This window comes from Zymoseptoria tritici, chromosome 16 (assembly GCF_000219625.1).
Source record: "Zymoseptoria tritici IPO323 chromosome 16, whole genome shotgun sequence".
Lineage (NCBI taxonomy): Eukaryota > Fungi > Ascomycota > Dothideomycetes > Mycosphaerellales > Mycosphaerellaceae > Zymoseptoria > Zymoseptoria tritici.
The window spans coordinates 123,183-150,703 of record NC_018203.1 but is presented as its reverse complement, the minus strand read 5'-3'; the positions used below and the strand labels follow the sequence as shown (position 1 = coordinate 150,703).

The window sequence follows — 27,521 nt, the reverse complement described above, 5'->3', positions numbered from 1 at the left end:
GGACCACCGGGAACATCAAAGCTAGGCTGTGAGCCTCTGGAGGATGGTCTTGGTCTTCTCGTTGAAAAAGTCGTGATGTGTCTTTCTCAGCGGGGAAAGCATGAGGCGAATGCTCCGACTGAAGATTATGGGATCTTCCGGACCAATGCAAGGATACAGTGGAGCCAGACCAGTGTCGGTGATGTTGCGTTTTCGAAGCCAGGGAGTGAGCTTGTCAACGACCTTGAACGGTGAATTCGGCGCTCTGTTCGCGTGCAATCGTGTCTCCCTGGCGCTGGCGCCCATATGGCGTTGCGTGGCTGACGAGCGAAGAAGGGGTTCCTGCCGCAATGATAGTCTGGGCATCTGAAATTTACTCTCTCATGATCCGAGCTTGATTGTGAAATTCCGACCTTCGAGCGTCTTCGATGCGCCGACCGTCTCTCCTTCAATGATGTAGGTACCGGTTTTCGAGACTTCCGTTGCGGCGCAAGCGAGACGTACGAATGAGTGAATGGTTTCTCCGGGATGAATTCTGCGACGCCAAGGAGGAGGTGCTTGCGCGAGACGCTTTCACGGTTGATGTACTGCATGCGCCGTGCGGCATCGCTTTCGGCAGATGTGTGGCCGAGACGGTGCTTCGATCCGGGTCGCAGCCATGACTGCTTGCCGTCCAAAATGCCGCTTTCGCCCTGCATCGCCGGGGGTTCCTGCGACTACGCCGTCAGCATCAGGCCATATAGCGGCGACGAGGTCAGATTGAGACGCACTTTCAGAGAGGTTCAACGCAAAGCGTCCTTTTGTTCCTTGGACGATGGTCATAGCAAGAGTTGCAGTGCCGTGAACCGAGCTATGCCCCTTGAGGATAAAGAACATGTTGTCGGCCACGATGTCGTTCCATGGACCTTTGGCAGTCGCCTCTGGTCTCGTCACAGATGAGAACTTCGCCAAAGCGAAGCACATGCTCGATCTTGTGCCAGGGCGAGAGGCTCACGCATCGCCTATCCGTTCTTCTTGATCCTCCCATCTTCTTGGCCGGGATGTTTGCTGGACTTGTAGCACACAAGCCTGCTGTGGGGTAGGAATCGACAAGCTTTGTCTTGTCACGCCGCAATTGTCCTCAGTCATTATCAGCCTCTTTTCCATGGTGTAGTAGTGGATCAATCTTAGAATCTCGGTTGAAGTCGAGTATGTATACGGTGCTTGCTTCGACGGCTCTTGATATCATTCACAGTGCTAGCTGATGGTTGGATGACTTGTCGGCGATGGAGAACGTGAGGAGGGCAGTGAACGGTCGGGTGTGGCGGTATTCTTCGCTGCGGTTTTCTCGTGCGACTCGAATCTGGAACGTAGGAGGACGGAGGTTTTATGGGCGCCGGAAGAGGATCGAGATATGGTGGACTTGGAACAGCCATCGTTCGCCGTATGGAGTTGTTGCTGAAGAAGGTGCTCGAAGTGGACCGTAAAAGGTCGAGGGAGATCTCTTTGGCTGATCATTAGAGAGACGGTCTGCGGCGTACATGGCGGAGGATGCTAGCACCGCGGGGATAGTGACGCTGGCAGGAACCTCCCATGTTTCCATGAGGCTTCAACCTGCTCAGTTTGGAAGACATCAAAAAGCGGGAAGGTGAGGTCAAGATTGACACGACATGCTTTCAACGGCGCTGATCTCGTGGACCCTGGCAACCTAGACCTCGAGTCGAGTCGAGCTTCACGAGACGAGGTCATGCACCTCCCACTTCACATGCTCGCCGCATAATAACGATGCGTGTGGTGCTGTGCATTATCTGCTACAATCACTCATGCGGAATATCTGATATTGTAAGAATGACTTCAAGGATCCACCACTTCTGATTCCACCATCAGGCCCCTGGCGAAACTCTCCTCCTCTCGATGTCCAAATCATGGCCCGATGCACGCAGCCGCCACAAAGAATCGATCCGAGCGAAGGCCACGCATGACGATGACGGCGTAGTCCCAGCTCGAGGACGTGGACTCCTCGATGCTGCTGTGCGAAGGTCCGCTTCGAACAGTCCTTTTAGCACGCAAATACAAGCCGCGGGTCTTCCAGGTCGTGGTGAAAGGGAACGAAGAAGCCAGGAAGATTCCTGGACGCAGGACAAGCAGTCTCGGGATGTGTTCACGGACGGGCTTGGGTAGTAGGTGGAGTCGACTTGGAACGGAGAGGACGACCGAGCTTCACACGCAGGGCACTTTGGAGGCGAACCGAAAGATCAAGATTGAGGAAACAACACAGGTACTTTGCAGGACAATGGACCATATCTCGTGTTGGTAGCAGGGAGAGAAACCTGCTCAAAAATGGCGGTGAGAACGAGCATCGCAGTCATCTTGCTGATGTTGTCATCTTCGACATCGAGACGGCGCATTGGACACAGCCAGACATCAATGGGCGAGTGCGAGACATTCGGTAGTCCTCCATGACGACAAGTTGTTCATCTGTGGTGGATTGAGCGTTTCGGACACTAGTGCGCTGGACGATATCTGCTATCTCGATCTCATGACGTGGACGTGGAGTCGGACCTGGCGATTTGTTCCTCGATTCGAACATTCGAGCTGGGCATGAGGCAAGATCTGGGTCAGCGGTGGAGAGTGAGGGCATGGATCGGACAAGCGATGACGGGGCGTCTCGTTCCTTGATTCGACGAAGCCAGCTGGGCATGAGGCAAGATCTGGGTCAATGGTACGATGGGAGAGGATATGGATCGGACAAGCGAGATCTGGCGGCTGCTTGCTTCCTGGACGACCACGACGAACAGGACGCGGGAGATATTGACAAGGAGGAGCCTCTGGCTTCCCGGAACTGTGCGGAGTCTATCGTTGATGTGCGCCGAGTCTATCGTTGATGCAAGCCGCGGTGGCTGAGGACAAATCAAGCCCAGCGCCCGAATATATGCTCGAATCGTGGGCTCCGTGCCTCCTCAACGCCATCGGCTTGCGCTCTCTCCTCTTTCGCCCGCTGCCTTGGCGAGCTGAGATTGCGGCAATCTTGAGACCTCCGGACTTTATGCACCAGGTTTGTTCGAGGCCAAGCACCCAGCATGCTCGACACGCATGATCCTCCCTCAAGCCCGGTTCACCTGATCAATTCAAGATCCCAGCACTGCCTCGGTCATGAGCACTAGTGATATCAACAACGGCGACCTGTCCGTCTTTTCTCCATCTTTCATTCCGGCCACCTCACCATGCCAGCTCCAGTGCAGGGTTGGGCCAAGTCGGCCATACTTCATAAAGATGGCATGACTGGGCGAAATGCCGTTGGCACCTCCTTCCTCATACCGTGAGCGTGGATCCCCTTCCCTCGAAGAGTATGCTGCAGAGGATGGCAAGACCAGGCTGGCTGCATTGAAGCAGTCTGTGGTGTATCTGTAGGCTGCGAATCAACATCGTTGTTATACTACCGTTTTTGTCCAGGGTTTCGCAGTGCGGCGCCAGAAAACTCCTGAACTGCGGTCCGAAGCACCTTTGGACGCTCTTCCGTCCTTGGTGGTAGCGTTGGGATATGACCGCTTCTTTGACTGCCTCGTAAGTGAGCTTTAGGCTGCGCCGCCAGACAGAGAGGACCTTCGCAGACGGCATTTATCAGACGGAATCATCCATGGAGACCATCGACGCCGTTCCCACGACATCTGCTGCGGAACTCGGAATGAGCACGTCGCCTGGCTCGGCCACGCCTACTACGAAGGCCACTGGCGCGACTGCCTCTACCATGGCGGCGGCCGTTTGATCTCTACCAATCGCGGCGAGTTCGGCCGCTCCCACAACGGCTTCCAACATGGCTACGGCAAGATGATCCACGATGTCACGCCGATACCAGCGATATCTGCGAAGGCGATTGGGCCGAAGGTCGCCATCACGGCAAACGTATACTGATGGAAGAGGTGGCGAAGCATGTCTTTGAAAGGATCTGGAAGGAGGGCCGGAGACAGGGGATTTTGTCCTCAGGAACGACACGGAGGATAAAGGCTGGTGCGAAGAATTTGTCCAGATTCACGCAGCGGAGAGTGTTGGGTAATGCTTCTTGAGAACTTACAAGGAGACCAGCATCCGCATATGGCAGCGCCGCAGAAGCCACCGGATTCGAGCAGAAGCGTGCAGCTGTGCATGAGAAGTAGCCGACAACACGAACGGATCTTGAGGATGCCTCAAGCAAGCTGGCGACGATCTGACACCAATTTTCCGCTGGCAACTGAGATCAATTCTAAGCTTCAGGTTCCACTCCGCAACGATGTCCGGACGATCGTCTTTGAAGCATGCGGTGCATGGATACGTACAGCTCATCAGCGCAACGCAGACCTTAAAGATCCCACCAATGGCTCTGAATAGGTGAAACAGAAATCGAATGCTCCATCAACCTACCCTGCCGATCAGGCCTCCGCGTTGAACGGGATGAGTCGGAAGAGGACGTCGAAGTCGTCCAAGGCCAAATCGTGGACATCTTGTGGCCATGGCCATTGGCCGCAATTTCTTAATCACGCGATAGCGCTGTTCGGACGCAGTCTACCTTGATAAATACGACTCCCTCCCTCAATACTGCCACTACAATTCTGGACAGCTACTGTCAATCTTCAAGATGTTTGAATCGCGGTCGCTCTCAGGGTCTCTCATCGATCTGGTGGCGTTCCTCGTTGACTGGCGCTCTTCCTAAAGCCATCTCTTTGACTGCAAATCTCCGCTGCAGGCCGGGTGAGAAGTGGTCAGGCTCCTCCACTGGATCGCCGCTGTGGCTTGAAGAAAGCTGTGATGAAGCAGGCGGAGTCCGTCAGGCTTCCGAAAGCAAGTGCCGTGCTTTGCCGTGTCTCGGCATCGTTGGCACCGAGGACCCGGATGCGATCGAGTATGAATGCGGACTCACACACCTCGCCATGGAAGATTTGTACACGACATTCGGCGGCGTGTCAAGCCGGTAGAGGGCTCTGTCTGATTGAGCTCGAAGCTTGTATGGCCCAGGATCACTCCTTACGCCTTGTGACAAGCGAGAGCATGAAAGACTGACACGAGGATTTGTGACCTCCAAGCAATTGCCGTGTCTTCGCGATAAAAGTCTCGACGACTGGGAAAGATCGACACGAGCTTGCTTCCAGCTCCGGCCCTTAACGGTTCTAGGAATTAGTCCTGCTTTAACTTTAACGGACACATACGGAGGCATCTGCTCTCGAACAGTCTCTAATTTGGCGTTGGTGAGGCAGAGAACATCGTACGGCGTACGTTGAAATCTATCGATGATAACATCTTCGGATCGATCAGAGTAATAAGCCAACAGTCAATTGACACCTTCGACGATGGCTGAAGGTTCCGGGCTTCTTCTACCAACACCGCCTCCGACAACATCCCAACACATGCGCCGAGACATGCCATAGGCCGACTCGCAATGTTTGACCTCGTCACCACCATCGCCGGCCAATGACCAGTGCCGCACGCACGACTGCCGAAGCTACCGATACGTCAGATCATTGCAGCCGCCGTCGGACCCTTCGTTTTCGAAGCGCATGCTGTTACAGCCCAAGCCAAGTATCATGCTGGTGGATCACGCCGTGGACTGGATTATGATGAATGCGCTGGAGATTGTCCTGCGATTCGATGACAAAGATCACAACAAGGTCCTAGTCTCTGAAGTCCTCGATTCAAGTTCCGGCAAGTGAAGGCTTTGTTCCGGCGTAGGGACGAAGAGCCACTGGCGACACAACAATTGCCCGATCCGATGGAGTCGTCGCCGGCACCGAAAGTCAAGCCAATGGCTGCCGAGCGTGCAATATGGGCTCATGGAAATGCCAACGCCGCACCGAGGCCTATCCAGCCTTCCCTTCGACCGATATCGCCTTTTCCTGATGCCATCACCGCCCACGCACATTCCAGATATACCGATCAACCACCTTGGGAGGTCAGCCTAGCAAGAAGATTGGCCGACACTTATCAGTCAAGTCACAGAGCAATCACTACGCCGAGATGCACCGGCAGGAGGCTAAGCGTGCTCTGATTGGCGCAAGCGCTCTAAAGTTCTGAGCAAAACGGGATATCCTCTTGGCTCGCAAACAGAATAAAGGAGCCACTCTCAGCAAAGCCGACAAGGACCGCCAGAAAGGAGACTTTCGCAAAGCAGGGCCGGTTTTCATCAGAAGTGACCAACCATCGAACCTAAGCCTCCTGGAACATATCACCGTCCATTGAACCTAGGCCTCCTGAAACACATCACCGCCCGCCCACCCACCGACAACGCTCCTGCGCGCTGCCGGGCAACGACGACGACACCGACATCGATACCGACGACTGAACTTTCCGGACCAGACGTTCCTCCAGCGCGGTATGTCACGTTAGGGCAACCCAGCTCAAAGGTGTTGTCAAGCTCGGACAAGAAGCATAAGTGCAAGATCTGCGACAAGCGGTTCACTCGACCGAGCTCGATGCAAAGACATACGTGTAGCCGGCGAGAAGCATAAGATCTTGACAAGTTCACATCACCACGTGGTCACTTACACAATCTCCAGCATTCGCTTGCGCCGCGGAGGACCATGCCCGCCACTCTCCGGTCATCTCCAATCTGCGAAGACATCGCAAGGTGCACAAGGTCGAGGCAACGAGTGGTTCTGAACGGACCCGGGTTCCCTTAGCGTGTAAAAGATGAACTCGAACTCGCGCACCACCAGCGCAATCGCAACAAAACAACAACGTCGAACCACTCCGCAATCATTCAACCAGTCAATCCTCGGACCAAAGGAAGTCTCTGCGTTTGTTCCATACCCGACCACCGAAACAGCAAAAGAAACTGCACGAGTCCAGACAACCGATTTCCACTTCGTTATATTACTACAAGCCCGGTTTCTTACGAAGCGGCCAAATGGGAGGTTTTACTTGATTGGTTGGAGGGGGGAAGTTTGTGAATATATATCTGTTTGTTTTGCGCGGGTCGTCCCGGAGTTTTTGTTCGACGACAAGAATCTGGTCTAGAGGACGACGATTCGCAAGTCCAGTGATGGTCAGAAGCTTGACTTTGAGTGGAGGACCGGAAAGGTCTCATGTACCCACTAAGGAACCCGTCCGCCATCATCTTCTACGATCCAGATGGGGAGGAGAGTGAGCTCATGTTGGCAAGCAACGTCAGTCGCGTGTTCGAAGATGGTGTCCAGTGGACAGTCGCGGATTTGATCGGAAAGGCAAGCAAGCGGCCAAACGCAGAGCAGATTATGCGCAAGGCGAAGGGACTCATCTGCTCATGAACGGGCTTCTTTCCTTCTGATCTCTCGGCTCTCTCACTTCGTCTTCCACCTCATCATCCCACCATCTCCTCTGTCCATCATCCGACTCCCTTCGCATCTACCGCCACCCTCCCCACCATTAACGTCAATATCGCTGCTTCGAGCGCATCGGCTGAAGCTGGAGCATGGTTACCCTCTGAACCACCGCATGCAGCACCTTGAGGCAGGGGTTACTAGACGTACAGAAGCTTGAGGCAGAAATCGCTAGAGTCGATTCGCCAGTCAGGCTAGGGAATCGAATGACACCAAGCGGGATATTACTGCGCTGTCGATCAAGTGCACAGGCTCAAAAGTGGTGGCCAGATTGAAGCCGAACAAGTCCAGCCCGAAGTCATGTCTGAAGATTCTTAGTCTACCTCGCAGTCTGCTTATCGGAAGTCTAGACTCGATGAGAAGCTAGCAAGTCTCGGGCGGAGCAGGAGGACTTCCGAGCGATGCAGGACAAGCCAGTGCAGAGTCGAAGAGGACCTCGACCATGCAACGTCACGTACTGGACAACCAATGCCCCGCTGCACCCCGTCGGCATGTCCGCTTACCACTCCCAGACCATCAGCGGCATCAGCAACAAGATCGGCTTCCCTCGCAAGGCTGCGATGAACAGTGGCGTCGGAGTGATGCTCATCATTGACAAGTTGAAGAAAAAGGCTCGGCAACTTGGGTCCGATGATTACTGACCACGTGGAGATGCAGTCCATCTCTATCGCCAACATGTGGGAAAAAGCGCTGATGTCGCTGGAGATCCCTTTGGACACTGTTCTCAGCATCACGCCGGACTTGACCATTATGAGTCGAGCCCCGTGACTGCATTGCGTCGACGACGGTGACGTGGACGAGAATTTGGTTCAACATGGACGGCCTAGGCGTGAGCTTCGCTGCGAGGTCGAACAGCTTGAGTACGTGCCTACGTACGGAACTCCTTTCATCTTCGGACTCAGGTACGAGAAGAAGAAATTGACCAAGACAGAGGAGGCGGACGCACGCAACAACTAGGAGAAGGAGACGTACGATTGCAATGCTCTCAGCTCAGCAACCAGCATTTGCCTGTCTCTTCAGGCAACCGCTGTCACCTGATCCGAGCACGGAGAGACTGAATTGCTGAGAAAGGTCTGCCGCCTTGTCCGCTGGCCACGTGGAAACTGATATCGATACCGAGATTCGAGCACGCTCGTTCTTCGGTGCTCTTCTCTTCACCGATCGCCTTTAATTCCAGTCCGGACAACGACTCCCCTTTTGCCGTTTGATCCCGACGAGGATGTCCATTTGCTCACTAAAGCTTGAGCCGGAGGGATTAGCACACTCTGGACACGGCCGCGAACCAGCTTGACGCCCAGAAGAAGAACAGGGAGAAGATGGATCAGTTCAAGCTGAAGACGCAGCAATTCCCGCACAGCACCACACTCGTGATCAAACACGGCCGACTGGCTTGCTGGAGGAACGGAAGACACACAGAGTAACGCCACGGGATATCATTCCACCGCCGGGCCTCAAGCCGGAGCAAGCGGCCATCAAAGCCGTCGTCTGGGCACAAGGAGAGGAGGAGATCTGCGGCATTGCTCCTCGCTACCATGTAACTCCTTCAAGGCTTCAAGTAAGGCATGAATTGTCGAGTCCCGGCTTGAAAATTTGCATCGTCCTCAGGAGACTTCTACGCTTGGGCACATGAGTGACGAAGCAGCTGATGCTTTCATGTGAGGGGATTCGAATGCTCCAGTCATCGTGACTAGCCATCGTTCGTTAGCCGTGATCGTTTGTCGTGCGTTCCAGGAGCGCGCTGCAGCGAGCTTATCCTTGTGGTTTCCCGCCGTTTCCATCAGCCTCGGGAATTAGGAGTTTTAACGACCAAGTCGACATCAAGCGGAGCTTAGTTGACTTCTGGAAGTACTCAAAGAAGATAGCGCCGACGATCGATCAGGCACGCCGCAAGTTGGCGAAAAAGGACGAAACCATCATACTCTCGGACGAAGGAGCGGCATTTGCGTGTTGAAGCTTAAGGACGATCTGAGACGGTGTGCATTGGGACCACACTCCTCGATTCGGGCAGGACATTGCAAGGACTGGTATGTTCCAAAGGGACGTTAGAGAGAGCATTGCTGGGAAGTCGCGGGATGCTCTAGCAGATAAGCGGCGATCGATTCTTGTGGGAGTGCATGCAAAGAGAGGGGCTCATCGTCTGACGGCCAGCCACGCTACGGACCGAAAAGGGAAGAACGGACTTGTCCACATGTCCTCGTTGTGGCAAGGATGGTGGTAGGAAGACGTAGCAAGTGGAAGGAGAGAAGACTTTGTATTCGCTGGTCCGTTCCCTTGAGATCGAGGTTGCTGTGGACCACTACTCTCAGACTGTGCCGTATCTTGTGAAGCGGAGTATCTCTCCTGTCTGTGGGAGTCCTGGCGGAACCACGCAGCCAAGCATCTTTGATGAATCCAAGTCCAGGCCTCAATACAGACCGGAGATTTGCTTAGAGCAGCAACATCCATGCAACGGATGTCGATCGATGCCGCCGACCGGTTGTCGATGAGCTTGATACCCAAGAATGGAGGCTGCTGGTATTAAGCCTCGATGCACCTCATTCAGCTTGTTGGCACGAAATCCTGTTGGTATGGCTGGCATTGGCAATTCCAATAGTTATTGGCATTGGGAATGGCACTATTGGCCGGCATTGGCAGAGGGGATCATGCCATGCCAAGCCGTGCCAACCCGTGCCAATAAGTTCACTGATGCCCCTGGCATGAGATCCCTGGCGAGTTTGCGTCTTGAGACGACCGGCCGGCATGTCTGCCCAGTCGAGGTGGACCGCTTCCTCATCTTCTCCTGGACATTCGCTAGCCTCGGCAGCCAGCACATTTCGAGACTCCTCGCGATGCGTCGGCTGCATTTTACGATCCGTAGTGCTGATGCTCGGTATCGCACCGTTCGCCTGACCAGCTGAATCTTTTTGCTTGGACCTTGACCCTTCTCGACAGCTCTTTGCAAGCAGTCTCGTCAATCACCCGCATACTGCGGCGGAGAGTTTTGGAGGGTCAGGTTCATGCGGCAATTGTATTGCTGTGAGTGTGCCTGGCGGATGTAGCAGCGGCGAGTCGGCAAGGAGAGTGGAGGAATCGATCGTACAAGAAGTGGTCTTGCACCGTCGAAACGGTGGTATGAATCTTCACGAGCTGCCGGCTGAGTCGTCGTCGGTGGCTATTGCTGCGAGGCTCAAACCCTAAGCGTAGCTCGGAGGCGAACGATGTATGGAGAAGCAGAGTCACTGCCACAGCCGGGGCGTATCGGGAGGGAGTATGGCTCATGTAGCGGAGAGAAGGCAAGTCCAGATCTTCGGTCTTTGCTCGTAATTGTGCAATTCGTTCAGTTTCCCCATCTTCTCAACTTTCACTCAACCTCCTTTCTTCCATTCATCCACATAAATACTGGCCGCGAGGAGCATAGCCCATCGATGACTGCACATCTGCATCTACATTCACATCCACATCCGCTGCCACTGTCAAAGGCTTAATCAACGTCAGTCAACATCAGCTAGGAGTCACTCATGTCATCGCAGCGTCCGTCGCCTCAACCACCACCTTCACGATTTCCCAACTCTTCAAATGACCGCGACCTCTCCTCCTCCTGCTCCTGCTTCTCCTCCTTATGCTACTGCTACTATTCCGACGTCCGCACAGCACGACGACCAACCCGAGGAGCAGCAAGGAACACCAAGGAGTGCAGCATAGTCCAGCCACATGTGATGGAACCTAGTATACTCTCGACGGCGGTGTCGGTAACACCAGGGGGTGATGTAGGCGCGGAGTCATTAATACGAAGGCGCTATGAGAATTCCCAAGTTTTGCGAACTACCGCGCCGCCACTTCCTCCAACTCCTGCTACTGCTGGCGAGTGCGGCATATCGCATCCTCATCGCCTCTGAAACCGCCATCCCCATCGCCCAACAGGTCAAAATTGCCGAGCAAACAGACCTCGCAACAAGACCTGCGGCAACGACTCGCTGCCACCAACGCGACCGTTCACTCAGTTTCCTACCCGCCGAAGACGTTGCGTTGCACCACAGCCTGGTGACTCGTCGAGTGGCATGGAATGACACTCTAAGCATACAGCGGTAATGCGTTTTCTCTGCTATCTCCGAGCGAGCGATGCGCCGAGACTTCGCGATTGAGATTGAGCACCCTCCCGAGGGTGAGTTGGACTGCTGGATGTGATGCTGGAGGGAGGATGAGTATGGAGGTTGAAGGTATTGTGCGGCGGCTTCTAAGAGTGGGTGGCTGGGAAAGCGGGTAGCCATAAAGTGACGGATTGGACTTATGGAGTTATTGGTCCGCTGCAGGTGGTGGTGATCTTGGACTCCGATCCTTGCAATGTGTTTTGCGAGTGCTGTGACTGCTGCGGGTGCTGTGACTGATGTGACTGCTTGCTGCGAGTATTGCGGGTGCTGAGACGGCTGTGACTGCTTGCGGCGACTGCGGCTATGGCTACGCTCTGCGGTTTTGGGAATGGAGATCGGAGGGACGGTATATTAGCGTTAGCCGATGTGAGTGGTAAGATGGAAAGGAAAGGGTATACATACATGCCCTGAATGTGTAGGCGATTGATCGCTTGTTCGTGTATGAGATCTCTTGGATTCTGACGGATGCAGTGGGCTTCTTCTGGCGGGACTTCTCGCTCACCCGTCCTTGCTTGCACGCTGTGTGGGTTCAAGTCTGGTATTAGTCTGGTTTGAGGATATGGCGAGGCGAGCATGGTCCGTTGATACTCATCTTTCGAGACCTGCCTCGACCGGACAGCCGACGATCCAAATCGATCCACTCGGCAACCCAGATCGATCAACTCTTTTTGCCGAATTCTCTCTCTACCAGATCTCCTGCAGATCAAGACAACCAGCACCACCACACACTCTCACCGCCACCACCGCTTGCAATCACCACCACTACCGCCGTCAGACTCGCCAGACCCTCTAGCCAGACTCGCCAGACCCTCCAGCCAGACCCGCCAGGCCCTCCACTGTCCAATCCATCTTCTCACTCAGCTCAGCTCTCTCCCTCCACGATCATTCCCCCTCCTTGCGCCGCGTCCTTTGAACCAAGCCTTCATGTCTTGCGCGACCTCACGCGGAAACTTCTCGCTTATGCCACTTATACTATGCCACTCATACCACTTCTATCCTACATCGGCAGTCCAGTCCAGTCCAGTCCAGTACTCTTAATTCCAGTCCAGTCTAGTCGAATCCAGTCCAGTGCAGTCTAGTCCTCTTCCTGTCTTTCTCCCAGATAAGCAGCCGCAGACAAGCGAATGTCGTTCGAATGTCGTTTGAAAATGTCGTTCGAATGTCGTCGAATGTCGTTCGAATATCGGTCGAAAGGAGTCGTCGAATCATCCGTCCAGTCTTCCAGCCGAGGAACATTCAGTCATCAAGTCGTCCGGCGATCCAGTCACCCAGTCATCTAGTCATTCAGTCATCCAGCAGAGATAGCCGCAACGCAACCCAACACAGCACACAACGCAACGCACCTACACTACACCTACTCGTCACCATCGCTCACCCCAACACCCGATCAACCCCACACCCTCCTCCCAACGCCCGTGTCAGCCACCACACCCTCCCCACACCCTCCCTCAACCCGTGTCATCTCGGTCGCCACAGCCAAACTCCCCATCATCTCATCATCTCATCCCATCGTCTCACATCATCATCATCTCCTTACATCTCCATCATCTCCCATCATCTCACATCATCGTCATCTCCTCCCCATCATCTCCTCATCTCCTCATCATCTCATCTCATCATCTCATCTCCTCACCTCCTCATCGCAGAAACAACCCATCCCACCACCGCCGCCGCCGCCGCCGCCGCTGTTCCTCCTAAGAAAAAACGAAATCTCTCCATCGAACCACAGAGCAAGCAAAACAGAAACTGCGGTACCTCATCCAGCCTCCATCCTTCCCGAATTCGTATCCAACCAATCGTGCGTGGGTTCATAACGTTCGCACTTTTCTGACTTTCCGCTTTCCGCTTTCCTTTCCTCGCGGGTAGGGTTCTGTGCGCTTGGGTTGGGTCGGGCTTTCCTTTACGGTTTGGTTGGCTTTGCTTTACGGTTGGGTTGGGCTTTCCTTTGCGGTTTGGGTTGGGACTTCCTTTGCGGTTGTGTTGGGCTTTCTTTTACTATTAATTGGGGTGCGGTATGGAGTACCGTTCGCAAACTTGCTGCTTGCGAGAGAGAGAGAGAGAGAGGCGTCGGAGAGGCGTAAGGTCTTTGCGAGAGGTGTCCTCGGCTCTTTGGAGAGGATGATTCTTTTTCGGAGGTAGACGATGCTTCGTGCGTAGTGCGGAAGGTGAGAAGGTGAGAAGGTGAGAAGGTGAGAAGGTGAGGGCGGCCAGGAGGACGGTAAAGAGGACGGCAAGGAGCGGACGAAAAGGAGGAGGAAGCGTGCACCGCCGAGAAGGTCAAGGCCAGCTCGGAGTTTGGAGGTCGAGGCGGTAAGTCCGCAGGCGGTCAGGGTGGTGAGTTCGCAGGAGCTGTCAATAGCAGTGAGTTGGAGACTTCGATGGCGGTGAGTTCAGAGGAGACTTCGTCGACCGGCGGGATTGGAGGAGGTGGGTTCGGCGAGGTCCGTAGGAGGGTTCGATGGCGGAGGTTCCAATAGCGGAGACATTCGAGAGCGAAAGGCCTAGCGGTGAAGGGACCGGCGAAAATGGAGGAGTAGCTTTGTTTTGTCATATGTTTCTTGTTTCTTGATGATCCGGAAAACTCGGAGGAGTGTGAAGAGGATGAAGAGGAAGTGCTGGATTTAGTGTCACGGTATGGTACGATTTCACGGTTTCACGCTTTCACGGTTTGGGTGTGCAGGATTCTGGATTGATGGAGGGTTTGGCTTCATTTGGCTTGGTGGGAGCTTGGAAGGGTTGTGTTAGTCGTTTGCATGCACGGCTACCGCTGGAGAAAGACGATGATGAGATGGAGTGTGAGGGTTGATGGTTGGCGGTTGAGGTAGAGGACTGGAGCTTTCAAGAGCGTTGCTTTGGAAGTGAAGATGCGAGGATGCAGTAGTTCAGGATTGTAGGATTGTGTAGAGGAGTCAGTCAGGGACAGGACAGGACAGGACAGGACAGGACAGCTAATGACAAGCACTCGGCGGGGTTGGATGTCGGCGGAGGATTTGAGGATTGTCATGACCCAGTCATTCATCGTTCGTCCTTGTCGGCGGTCTTGTCGCTTCGCGCTTGCAGACAGGGCATGGGATGCGGCGCGGCCATTGCGGCGGGTAATTCGTCTTCGTTTGCAGGCTCCCTCATCGAACCCGGCTGAATTTGCGAAACAAGAGACTCTTCCTACCGTCGAGCTTACCTGTGGACGCAGCATTCCCCGTCCGCCGTGTAGTGGAGAGTGCGTGCTTGCGCAACCTGGCTTCCTGCCAGACGAGCATGATGGTTTCTTTCTTGCCACCGATAGGTGCCCAGCGCCGTGGTGTGGCCATGGACGTTTCAAAAACGTGGAGACTGCACCTGGAGCCCTGGTGGGCTGTGGATCTGTCTGCATGGACGAGAATGGGTTCCCGAGGCCGAGGATCGCTTGCGAGGGGAGAGTTCATGAAGAGATCCTGTGTCCACAAGCTGAGATTGGACTGCTCGACATGGAAACTTGCTGAGACGATCGGCCCGCGGCTTGCCAGAGCCGTCTGAAAGCTACTTATGTGTCTAGGCATGCTTGCATCGCTGTAATCGCCCTTGGTCGAATCATCCGGTGAGGAAATGCGGTCAGGGGAGTTCGCATCGATCGGCGACAGCATGTCTCTGTACCGTCCGGATCACTGATGTCGTGTTCCGTTTGCTGGACCCGATGCGCTGGGTTTGAGGCACTTGCGGTCTTGGATATCTTACCTCGTATGCTTGATACGAAGTTGAAAAGCCGTATACTTTTGCGGACATGAGTTGAGATCAACGACGCAGCATTTTGGAGGCTGGAGGTGGAAGTATTGTACAATCTCAAGGACCGAAGACCAGCCTGAAAAGGTGTCAGTGATTATCCTAACCCTTTATGTTCAAGCACGATACATCATCCCAAGCATCTTATCCGTCGCCCACCGCTAGAACCCAGCTGTCCTCCTGAGGACTCCTCCAACCGAGACCACACCCCATCTCATCACAGCACTCGATCCCTCCGCTGCTCACACACACCGAAAAGACCCACTTCCCTCCTGCCACCACCTCGCCCATACGCCATCCTGCCACCACCTCACCCATACGCCACGGTGAGCGAAACCGACTCCCTCCCACCTTGCCTCGTCAACGTACTGCTCCGCGAGGAGGTGAGGTCCGGTGCGACGACCGCGTGATGAGATCTGCTCCTGTTGTTTGTTTTTGTCCCAGCTTCGGATAAAGCAGGGTGTAGGCGGAGAGAGAGAGAGAGAGGTGGAGGATGTGACTTGTGAGACTGCGAAGTCGAACATCTGCGAAGTCGAACTTCGGTCCGACGGCGGCTTGACACCCACGCGTGCGGACGACTGGTAGAGTAGCGAACCCTCTCTCTCCCCTCGACTCCTCCGACTCTGCATCTCCCTTTCCTCTCTACGTGAAATCCTTTTTCTTTTTGCCCGGACGAGACGATTTGCGGGTGAGGGAGCGTGGGTCGTAAGGGTTTTGGCTAGAAGGGATGGATGGGTTGGAGGTTCTTTTTTGTGTAAAGGTGGGAGGGGAGGAGGGTGAGAGGGTGGTGGTTGGTGGGGATGGGTGAGAGGTTTGGTGGGCTGGTGTGATATTGACCATTGAGCTGGGAGGATGTGTTCGGGAAATGTCCGCGAATGATGATGTGAGTGGATCTCAACTCCGTCCTGACCTCACCGACGAGTCGACACCCTTCTCTCCGCCATGGATACGACATCTCCCGCGCATCTCGCTGCCATAATTACTCCACGGACGACTCCACGGACGACTTTCACGGACGACTGCACCATCTCCTCTCCTGCGCCCCGAGCCGAGCGACATCATCAAGCACTTCATCACCACCAGCGAGCGACATCACCGACAGCGACGATTCGTCTTCGATCATTCCTACCGCCTAGTCCGGGCTACGAGAGAGCGAGCGAGCGAGTCAGCGCTGACCACGGAGCGCACACAACCGGAAAGGCAGGAAGTAAGAGCAGCGAACCGTGGACGTTATAAGAAACGACGGGAACGGCCTTGCCGAGTGGCCTGCATGACTGGGAGTTGATACCGCGCTACAGAAGAAGGTCAAGCAAGGAATCGCAGACAGGACATGGCGTACTCCGCTGAGGCTGAGATGCCGGTGCAGGCCTGGCTGGTGGAGGCGGAGAGGAAGGGCTCAGATGGAGACAGAATACAAGCCGGACTTGCGCCTTGCGATCTGGTACGGCATACGGCAGACTTAGACGACTTTTTGAGGCGGACAGTGAGAGCAGAAGACAAGCCGGATTCGTACCTTGCGACCCATGACCGCGGCCTCGTCGGAGGAGGAGTCGGCTTTGAGCCTTGAAGGGGGGAAGTGTCCGGCGTTGGCGCTCTTTAGCACGATACCGCCTAGCCGCGTTGCCCGTGTGAGATATTGCTAAGTCGCTAGCACATCGCCCGAGAGGTCAAAGCTGGATTTCTCAAATACCTCCCCATCAGCCGTCAGCACCCGTGCCGGCTTCTGGAGGGGAAGCGTTCCGGCCCATCTTGTACTGCAGCCCAGGCTCAAGACAAGATTATTGGAACTATAAAATCACTGCCGTTCTCGAAGCCGAGACTGCGCAGTCTACGGATTCTGGAGACATTACGCTGCGGGAGGTACTGAATAGTCGGCAAAGATGCTCCGAGGCTCGATGCGGCACATCTTCTTCCCTCCGCGCTAGCTTCAGAAGCTTCTCGACCTTACCTAACACGCCTCTCCTGCAGGCTCCGCCCGCCTGGGCTCTCGACAGGGGGGGATGCAAAGGTGGCCGGAAGGGTTCCCCACCTCTCTCCTCCGAGTTCAAAGTCCACATCCCAAGGTACCTCTCTCTCCTAACGTTCCACATCCTACCTTTTTCTCCTCCTCCCACGTCTCCGACATTCCTTTCCCCCTCTACGCATAAATGAGGTGCCCTCGCAGTCCAGTTTAGCCCAGCTTATCCTCGCACCCTACCTTAGCCCGGCCTAGCTCTGTCCAAATTATACCCGCTCGTCTCCGAAGTAACGGTGCGCCGGGCGGAGCAAGGCGGGGGACACGATGAGTACGCTTATCCCGAGGTTCAGATGGTTGTGGAGGAGCCGGTTGTAGCGTTGAGGTCGTTGCTTTCGAGAGTACTGTACCCTCCTTGTTATAACTATCCGAGAATCTCTACTAGTTTCTTTTTTTTTAGAAGACGCATCTTTTAAACCGCTATGAAATCGAGTCGGGTCTGGAGGGAGTTTGGAAGTATCGGAGGCGCCCGCCGAAGAAGTGGACGGAGCAGTCGCAGCCATATGTCGGTGCTTGGTCTTGCTCGACTTGGAAGCCCGGTTGCGCCGCGGGAGTCGAGTCTTGCGATCTCTCCGCTGCTTCAAGCTGATACATTCTTGTTGAGGGGATGGCCGTGCTTACGCTTCAGTTGGTGCGCTTGGAGGAGAGATGTCGCGACGTGGGTGAGTTGACGACGGGGGCGGGTGGCTTGGCGGCATGTTGACGATATGGAGGGAGTTGGGTGAGGTGGATCGAGAGGAAGCGTGAGAGGACGTGACGTCAAGGTCTCTCCGACCGAGGACATTGCAGCCTCAGGCGACAAGAAGTTTGCCTTTCAATTTCTTTGGTGGGGGTCACGTTCCCGTCTTCTCACTGCAGCTCCTCCCTCTCCATCGTTTGCACCGCCAATGCATCCATCCATCCAACCGTTTGCACACCCAATGCATATGCAAAGTACAATCCGCAGAGGTAAGTCAATGACAAAGAAATCGAGGCCAAGTACTCCACATCCATTCATCCATTCATCCATTCTCCTCATTCCTTTCTTTTGTTCACAGCACAACGTCCGCATTGGGCGCCGCATTGAAGTCTTCGGACTCGACCGACCCATCCATTTGATCATGTCTACCACCACCAGCAGTTCTCCCACCTCCTCATCCTCATGGACAACAATGGACGACAGTGACAGCGATGCGACCGATGCGACCTATTCTCCTTCCGAAAGCTCGAGCACATCGTCCACCTTCGAAACGCCAGCTTGGCAGATCCGGTCCCTCGTCTCCGAAGTCGAATGTCTGAAGAGGGATGAGTACAGGTTCTCCCGACTGCCCACGAGGCCGCAGCGACGAACGCAACACCGACGAGGTTGGAGTCCTGGCAGCACGCTGGACTGGGTGCTGCTCCTCGCTCTCCTCTCTCTCATCCTCTTCTCAAGCTGTGTGGGAATCCCTTGCCTTCTACAGCAGCACCGTCGGAAGGAGATCCCTCTCCCCGACTTCAGCCCCACCGTCCGACCGAGCGACGTCTTCGCAATGAGCAAAATCGCCTTTCAATTGCCTTCGAGATGGATGGAGTGGGTGGCTCTACCACCTCTTGGGATGAGCAGGCTGAAAGACGGAGAAGAAGGAGCGCGATATCACCTTTCCGTACTGCAGCTGTACAACGAAGGATGGAGTCGTCGGGAAAATATCCGAGCACAAAACAGGAAGTCGTGGACCAGAGGGACGAAAGAGGTCGGCGGGTGGCTTGAGAAGATGGAGGGATGCAGCTCGTTCCTGACGGCGGAGGATACGCACGGCTTTGGGATGCCGCGAGAAGTCGTCCAAGTCGCGGGTTCGGATATTGAGGCATCCTGCCAGGCGCTGCTCCATGACGCCGATGGTGTGAAGAAGTTGTCGAGCTTGGTGGACGACATGCTCGACCACCTCCGATTCGAGCTTGCGGTCCTCGACATTCTCTATCTCCCAACTCTCGCAAATCTCAGCGCTCATGCGGAATCCCAAATGCGGACCCTCAACGAGGAAGTCTACTCCATCGCCGTCGAAGCCAGCGAGCGTAGCGAGGGTAGACATCGGGGGGATGGGCCCTCGCGGGGGGGTGGGGGTGGGAGTGGGAGCTCGGGAATCCACCACCTCCTCTCCGATCGCGACAAGTCCGCCATCGCTGGAGCTAGACGGGAATACGGGTTGCTCAGTTTTCTCGCTCTCACATCCCACGCTTTACCGCCCGGGATGAGGAAAAGGAAAGATGGGATACGAGCTTTAAGGGCGAGGATCGAGGGAGTTCAGGCGAGGATTGAGGGGTTTGGGAATGGATCTTGCACCACTCCTCTTTGTGTGACGGGCCTGGTGAGGGAGGTTTGGCAGAGGATTCCCGGGGTGAGGGAGTGGGATGGGGTTTTGAGGGAGAGGTTTTTGTCTGCTTCTGTCATCCGGAGGGTCGCAGCCGAATGGATGGACAGCCATACCCTGCAGCAGCAGCAGCAGCACGGCGGTGACGATGCGCTCCCAAAGACTGCAAAATCACGACTCCACTTGGGGGGTGGGGGTGGGAGGGCATGGCGTGGTGGTATGGGTGGGGGTAAGGGGATGGAACGGGATCTCTACAGCAGGATATGGCTAGATCCGACAAGAGGTGCTGCGAGCTGGCATTGGGAAGGGAGTGGGTCTTGTCCTAACTGGGATCCCGGATGCACGGCGTGGGGTGGGGAGCTGGAGGAGAAGTTGTTGTATACCGACCTGAGGGACTTGAGGAACGAGGGGCAGGAGAACGAGGGGCAGAGGAAAGAGGGGAAAGGTCCGCCCGAGGGAAATTCCGGGGACTTTTTCGGTTTGCTAGGCAAAGGAGAAACATGGGAAGATTATCGATATCGGATGATGCCGAGGAAGGATGGGGCGGATTTGAGGGGGTGTTGGCCGGGGGGGTATGGGGAGGGGAATTTGTGTGGATAGACGAGAGATTGGGCGAATTTGGGGGGTATTCTGAGCGTCGCGGGTTGGATGAAGGGTTTGGACGAAGGGCTTGGACGAAGGGCTTGGACGAAGGGCTTGGGTTGCAGTGTATGAGATTTTTCTTTTGCCAAATGCTTGCGTGTGGAAAAATGGAAAGAATATTCATCGCACGCTGAATGGAATAGGGGTGTTTGAATGTCCCGTTTGCCACACACCCACGCACTTGCTTTCCCTCTCCAACTAACATTGTTTTCATTCACACAAAGACTCCCGGGGACCCCGTCCGTGGGAGACGATCTGAGTGACTGACGATTTGCCACTTGCTCTCTCTCCTACTTGAGCAAACTTACCGATCAAACATTTCCCGAGCATACAAGCACGCCCCACTGACACGATTTTACCGGACCCTCCGAGAGCATCATCCAGGCCTCACTGAGCACTACTCGGACGAGGCAAGGTGGCAAGATCTGACCAGCCCAATATCCGAAAGCCTACGCTCGTCGACATCCAGTTCCGAATGGTCAAATTCTTCGAGAGGATCATGTACCAGACCTCCAGCCAGGCGAAGCAGGATCTTTCTGCACGAGGAACACTCTGCAAGGTGGTAAATCGGGGACGCCAGGCCGATGCGAATGAGAGGAAAGCCTACGCTCTACTTCGAAGGAGGTCGATTGTTCCAGAGTATCATGTGTCAATACATCCAGCCAGGCGAAGCAGGATCTTCCGCACGAGGAACACTCCGTGAGTTGGTAAATATCTCCCCAGCTCAAAATCCGAATTCGCGTACAGCCAAGGTTCAATTTTCATCTAGTTTCTAAGTCGTCGGTTCTGCCAGGGGATTATGTACCAGCCTCCAGCCAGGCGAAGCAGGATTTCGAGCCAGGCGAAGCAGGATGCCTTCTGCACGGGGAATACGGATACGCATTGAGGTGATGGAGGAGGTTGGTGATGAGGTAATGGCGATGGTGATGAGGTGCTGGTGATGTGGTAGTGGTGAGCAGATCTGCCGCGAGGTGTAGAGGTGTAACGGCGAGAGTGATGTGGTGGTTTCTTAGCTGGAACACCGTTCTCGCGTTCCGAGTTCCATATCAAAACATCCACTTCCGAGTCGTCAATTCTTCCGAGTCGTCAATTCTTCCAAGTCGTCAATTCTTCCAGAGGATCAATGTTCCAGCAACTATCAACACCGCTAGCCAGGCCAGCTAGGCTAAACAGCCGGAATACGGATACGATTGAGATGGTGGTGATGTGGTGCTGGTGAGCAGATCTGCTGCGAGCGTGCGTGCTGCTGCGAGGTTGGTGGTGAGGTTTAGCTGAAATACCTCGATCGCGGCCTGATTTCCAGATCAACAAGTATACCGACTGGAAGCGTGATATCAATCTCCTGCTCCAGGCTTCAGCGGGGGTTGATTTCTTCGGACATGGATACGAGGGATAAGGAGGACACGGACACGAGTCGTAAGTGATAAGGAGGTGTATCAGCAGGCCCGCTTGATGCGAAAATTCGGATAGGTGCCAAGGTGGATGGTATAGCTGGACCTCACTGCGAGCTGGATCATTACTGCGAGCGGGAGAAAGGGGGAGGATGGAGGTGGTCCTTTGTACAAGCACCTGCAAAATCGATATCGATCTTTCCAGCTGGGAGCAGCAGGATCTTCCCTTTCCTTCTCCGGAGACGGGCGCGGATACGGATACGCTTAATGTTGGAGGGAGGGGATAAGGAGGCTGCCTGCCGCTTCTCTTCTCGCAACGATTTCGCCGGGGCCTGAGGGTTGAAGATGTGGAGATTAGAGATGTTTGGTATCGCGGACTGTTCACTGCTGCTGCTAGTACTAACTGGATACTTGGTCCGCGGAGGTTAGTGAGGCTAAAGAGACTGGAGAGGCTGGAGAGGCTTCAGAGACGGGAGAGGCTGGGAAGGAAAGCCGGCGTAGAAATGGGAGGCGGAAAGGGGTCTGTTGTTGATGCGTCGAGAAGAGCGATGCTGCTTTTTGAGCCGATGGAGTGGATAGTCTTGTCGTTCGCCGCTGTCTGCATGGGCCAATCGGCGTCTGCGAAGAGGGTAGCAGGGACAATGGACTCACACTTCCATATGAGCCGCGCGAGAATGCGTGATCTGCCAGGAGATGGACGACAAAGGGGGACAGGATTGGAAGCGGAACTGGATCAAAGCGAAGAGATCTTGCTTGTCGGGTGCTGAGTTCATGCGAGATGTGGTTTTTCGGACAAGGCTGAGGTGAGGTGAGCGGAGACTGGGCCTACGAGATGCGTCGAATGGTCTTGGAAATCGAGGTGAGACATTTATGCCATGCCATGCCACGCTGCTGGTGCAGTGGCTGGATTGGTCTCCTTGATGGTGAAGCATGAGTTGGTTTTGAGCATGGTTCAGAGCGGTGGTAGGAGATAACGAGACGCTAGACTTGAGGCTTCGAACGAACGAAGTTGTCCGCCATTGACCCGTAGCTGCGCGACATACCTCTTCTCCGTGGCCGATCGTCCTCAGCTTTTGAGACTCGCGCCTTCAGGTTTAGCTACGACCTTCAACTTATCATCCACCCGCGATCCTCCCATCCGGGATAGATACTATCCCACGGATTCAACTGGGCCGTCTCCTTCAACTCCCTTACCGTAGCGAACCTCCCTTGGCATCATACAAGACTCAGCCGCCGGATGCTTCAACCATTCGTCTTGGGTGGGTTTGAGGTTGTTGCACGAGGGAAGACGTGCTGGACCGGAACCCGAGTCGTGGGCTCGTGGCAAATGGATCGTCTCCGTTCGTTTGGACGCTGGATGGCGGGGTTTGGAGGACGAGGTGGGTGGGTGGATGCCTTGACGACATTGCGATACTCTCCCGTTGGCGGCTCCTCTGGTCCTAGTATCGTCGTCTGGCGCGGCTGGAAGGCTCGAGGATAAGGGAGAGAAATCCGTTGGTGTATTCTTAAAGAAATACCGTTGCCAGGCGAAGGGAGGTCGATGGAGTTTTGCGAGACGCAGCAGAAGCGTGCGTGATTCATCGAGAGCGAGGTTGGGGATTGGGCAGGAGCAGGAATGGAGACGAGGATGTGCGGAGGAGAATGAATCGCGAGTCGGAAAATCCATTTTTCGTTCGTTGGTGGGTTAATCATGCTGGACGCTTAGTTTGAATGAGGGGAGAACGGAGTCGAGCTCGAGATTTCAGGGGTGCGGTCACTTCAGTTGTGAAGGGAACAGGACGAAAGGGCAGAGAAGAGCTCACTCCATGCCAGATCCTCCAGCTTCCTTTCAACTTGCCAATCAACTCGCTGCTCGTCTCACAATGATACCCATCCATCCGCGCGGATGTCTTCAATGACAGTGTGCGTACTCGTCCTGGAGACAGTCCGGCATTGCGCATCATGAACTGAGTCGGTCGAGTACCAGGACTACCAGATACAAGTTGCACTGGGCAGCGAGGCAGCGAGCACGCCGTTTTCACGGGAAAGCGACACAGTACTCCGTTTGAGCAAGGTTGTCGACGTTCCAAAGGTGGGCGGTCGGTCATGCCCAGTCTCCAGATCTCAGCGTAAATTCATCGAAGCAATGTGGATCGGAAGCTGCACCATCTCAAATTGTCCTTGAGTCTCATATGATACTTGCTCTGGTAAGAGGACTGTATTTGGCACAGATCGTGGAGTGTGCTCACACGTGGTTTCAAAGGGGTGATGCAATATGATTCGAGGCCCGAGGGTGATTGAAGTGCGCTGCGGTCTAATCCAGTCAAGGGCTGCGGCGGAACTCAGCTATGGGATATCTCCGGGCTTGCACCTGCTGCCTCGCTGGAAGCATAGCTGTTATCCGACCTCAGCGATAGCTTTGTGATCTTCCTTTGGACTTCCGCCGGCGATTGGGATCGGGAATCTTCACTGGATGGACAGCCTGTACCATGGGTTTACCTTACCTCCAATCCCAGGTTGAGCTGAGCTTTCGAAGATGAGTGAGGCAATGTGTTCTTGTTGGTGCGGATACGGAGTTGCCGTTGTGGACGGCGCATCGTACTGCATAACTTCCGTTGCTGCTCACGACGATGAGCGAGGCGCTTCGGGAATGGGGGAGGGAACTTGTTGCGAGGGCCAGAAAACGAGGTCAGCTGCGGAGAGAGAAGGAAATGGCCCAAGATTCCCGGCAAATACGATTCGCTAGCAGGGACTGTCCCAACAGCGCTCAAAGAGCAAGGCAACGAGGTGCCGAGATAGAGGACTGAGAGTGGGAGTGGATAGAGCCCGCGAATGCAACGGAACGGGTCAAGCAACGATTCGACACCGAAAAGCGGCGGCTCAGCAGCAGCTTCGTCTGGATCGCACAGCAGAGAGGACGACCCAGGAAAGTCAGGCTAAAGAAAAGCCGGCCATATCAGCAACGACGTCAAAGGCCGAGTCGGAAACTTCGATGTCATCGATGACGAGCCAGAATTGTGACAGCACGACCTATGAGGGGCGTGGATGAGGAGAGTTGCGGAGGGAGTATGGATGGACGCCGACGGAATCGGCAGATCGGATTCGGAGTGCAGAGACTGCAGGAGACTTGGGCGCAGGTACTCTTGAAGTCTGTAGTTCTCGCGGATTGAGATTTCGTCTCGCGTTGCTGGCATCGGATACTGTGCAGGTATCTTGAGCGGCCACTTCGATCGTGAAAGTACATCTCACTTTTGAGGGATTGTTCGGTGGAAATGGCCACATAGCTGTACAATACTGCGCCCTATCACCTTGAGCTGCTACTCCATCTTGTACAACTCTCCAGCGATGTAATTCCACCACCTTGTCATCACCTGCAGCAAGAGTCCGAACTGCCGTTCGTAGGGTCTCTGCCATCGGCGGATGAATTACGAATCATCCTACTTGTGTGCACGCTCGGTCGACGTCGATTTCTTCTCACACACGGCCGCGAGCTTCTTCTCGAAGGTTGTGGGTTGTGACCGAGCAAGTCGTTTTTCAAAGGCCTCCTTGGGCTTGTCTTGAAGCACCACGGCGACATCACCTCTCCCACTCGGATCGACATTCTCATCTCCTTCATCGTATGACTCGGCGACCGGCTTCTTGGCCATGGGCTGCACGTATGGATCGAGTTGATGGCGTTTGACACTTTGGTGGGATGAAGACCCTGCTTGCTATGGCCGTGGTCGTCTCTCACAGGCGGCTCTTGCTTCCGGCTGTAGCGAGGGTGTGGAAAGGCGAATTGATGGCGTTGGGCACGTTGGCGAGAGGAAGACCCTGGTCGCTTGGCGGTGGTCGTTGATATGTGCAACTGTTGCTTCCGGCTGTAGCGAGAGTGTGGAAGGGCGAATCGGTGGCGTTTGCCACGTTGGCGAGAGCAAGTCTCTGCTCGCTGTGGCAATGGTCGTAATGTACGTATGTGGTCCAATGAGTAGAGGAGATGACTCCGGAGAATGAAATGTATTGTCCTCCCTCAGTGGCCATAATGGCAACCACGGCGTGACTGACGAAGAAAATGTTCGTCAGTCCGTGGCGACGCTGTTCGAGTACGTTGACTGGTGTTGGAGAGCCCATTTTTGCTGATGATTGATTAGGTTTGTCCTTCGACTGGTTCATTGCGGATGCCAGACTCACGTAATCTGCTGGCTTGTTCGCAGCCAGCTCGAGTTGGAGCACGAGATTTCTTCGGATCGGTGTCTTCACCGTTGCTTGGCTTTGACAGACCCAACCCTGTTCTACATCCGGAAAATAGAGGCATCTACTGGTATTTGGCTGCTTGCCAAATCCTTTTGGCCGGTCGATGGGATGCCATCCCATTCCCCGAGTCGTCATCCTCGTCAACAGCAAGCTCTGTTTGTAATGTCGACTGGCCAGTGTACATGTGAGCCATGTTCTCGGAGAAGTGAAAAATGTGTGGTTCGTGGCTGCAGGCTGGTGAGCGGTGTCGCTCGGATGCTCTTGAAGATGCTGCTCAGCTGGCAAGAAGTGGAACTGTAAGCAGCTTCGTCGCAGCGGAGTATTCCCAGTGAAGGCGTGGTTGTTGTTGTTTCCAATGTTTCTTTCAATCCCAAGCCCCGTCAGGCTTCATTAACCCCGAGGATGAATGAAATGTTGAAGCATCGACAGTAGCGCGAGAGCGGCGAAAGTGCAGGCGCTTGTTAAAAACTGCCGAGACCGTCTGTTCTTGTCGCGATTGGCGTCAGCACGAGATCTTGCCGTGGTAGGGATGTGAGGTCATGTTCAAAAGTAGGAAGCTGCTGGTGACTTGGTCGCTGGGAAAGCAGTCTGAAGACCATTCCCCACGGTGCTCTGAACGGTGCATTGTGACCAGTTGTCGAACATTGTAGGGTGATACGTTCTTGCTGATGGGTTACGTGCGTTTGTGCGTGCTGAGAAGCGGTGGCAATGACCATTCGTGGAACGGCGGCAGAAGCATGTCGCCGGCGTCTCGCGGTCAGTGTGTGAAGTCGGCGCTCTGTCGCAACATCGTGTCCATAGTCTGCTCTTGATGCTTGTATTCGCTGCTCTTGCACCAGCTCCAACCGCTCAATTGCTGCCTATCGATCAGTTGATTCTTTCGTGCAATCGGTCATGTCGGACTCTGTCTGCGTGTCTCTGGTAGATCAATGGGCGGACAAGATCTGCCGAAGTTGTGGTAGGCGGCGGCTGCATTCAAGAGGTGATGGATCCTATGCGAGGTGTGGATGCCATGCGCGGTGATGATGCCATGCGAAGTGCGGAGGCCATGCGATGTGCGGACGCCGTGTGGTCTCGACGGAGCGGTTGAGGACGTTGATCGCCTTTTTGTCAGACAAGACGACGGGAAGCAGGACGCTCCAAGCTCTTTCTTGCGATACTGGCTTCATTCGTGGCAATCATTTATGGCAACCGCTTCATGATGCACTTTCCATGATGCACTTTCTCTCGAACTTCATTTTCGGCTCCCCGGCTGGCTTGGTCTCGGTCGACACTGCTCCCCGTTTCGAAGCGTCCTCGAGGACTTCTTCTCATTGCTTCGCCTGCTAAACGGTGTATTTCGTTGGCGATGATGTCCTTGACGAAAGACTGCAGTTAAGGTTCGAAAAATGGTCCAGACTCCAGCCGCGAGCTTGCTCAGAGCTAGGCTTGAAAAGGGAAGTGCAGCGCCACGTGGCTGCCCGCCCGCTTGCAAGGATATACGGGTACATCCACTAGTCCCGCCTGCGCCCACCTTCTTCGCCGATTTTGTTTCTTCTTCTCCCTTGACAACCACCTTCGCTGCATTTTCCTTCCCACTTCATCGCATTTGTCGCCATGGTCAAACGACGCGCATTAAATAGCTGCGGTGAGGTCGCTCCCCAGAAGCGCTCACACACTGGTCTTCGAGCTAAAGCTCAAGCAGAGCAGCAAAACCTGGCGTCGAGTAATGCCACAGTCGAGCCCACTACAATTACCGACAGTATTGCGCACAGAATCTGGCTCAG

At 54.8% G+C, this 27,521-nt stretch overlaps 5 protein-coding genes across 5 annotated transcripts; 2 read left to right on the top strand and 3 right to left on the bottom strand.

The window, feature by feature from the left end:
- Nucleotides 1–21: 21 nt before the first annotated feature.
- MYCGRDRAFT_97716 (uncharacterized protein) lies at nucleotides 22–677 on the bottom strand (the record flags this gene model as incomplete). Its single annotated transcript, XM_003847176.1, has 2 exons — nucleotides 22–337; nucleotides 484–677. 2 exons carry the CDS (start codon nucleotides 675–677, stop codon nucleotides 22–24), a joined length of 510 nt encoding a protein of 169 aa, XP_003847224.1.
- A 2,327-nt stretch (nucleotides 678–3,004) lies between these two features.
- MYCGRDRAFT_97715 (uncharacterized protein) lies at nucleotides 3,005–3,870 on the top strand (the record flags this gene model as incomplete). Its single annotated transcript, XM_003847247.1, has 3 exons — nucleotides 3,005–3,013; nucleotides 3,412–3,522; nucleotides 3,649–3,870. The coding sequence occupies 3 exons, from the start codon at nucleotides 3,005–3,007 to the stop codon at nucleotides 3,868–3,870; spliced, it is 342 nt and encodes a 113-aa protein (XP_003847295.1).
- Nucleotides 3,871–14,171: 10,301 nt separating this feature from the next.
- Nucleotides 14,172–15,795, bottom strand: MYCGRDRAFT_97714 (uncharacterized protein; the record flags this gene model as incomplete). Its single annotated transcript, XM_003847175.1, has 3 exons — nucleotides 14,172–14,545; nucleotides 15,122–15,201; nucleotides 15,419–15,795. 3 exons carry the CDS (start codon nucleotides 15,793–15,795, stop codon nucleotides 14,172–14,174), a joined length of 831 nt encoding a protein of 276 aa, XP_003847223.1.
- A 2,536-nt stretch (nucleotides 15,796–18,331) lies between these two features.
- Nucleotides 18,332–20,110, top strand: MYCGRDRAFT_97713 (uncharacterized protein; the record flags this gene model as incomplete). The annotated part of the gene is made up of 1 exon (XM_003847248.1): nucleotides 18,332–20,110. One exon carries the CDS (start codon nucleotides 18,332–18,334, stop codon nucleotides 20,108–20,110), a length of 1,779 nt encoding a protein of 592 aa, XP_003847296.1.
- A 5,011-nt stretch (nucleotides 20,111–25,121) lies between these two features.
- Nucleotides 25,122–25,703, bottom strand: MYCGRDRAFT_106624 (uncharacterized protein; the record flags this gene model as incomplete). Its single annotated transcript, XM_003847174.1, has 2 exons — nucleotides 25,122–25,637; nucleotides 25,693–25,703. The coding sequence occupies one exon, from the start codon at nucleotides 25,630–25,632 to the stop codon at nucleotides 25,252–25,254; it is 381 nt and encodes a 126-aa protein (XP_003847222.1).
- Between the last annotated feature and the right edge of the window lie 1,818 nt (nucleotides 25,704–27,521).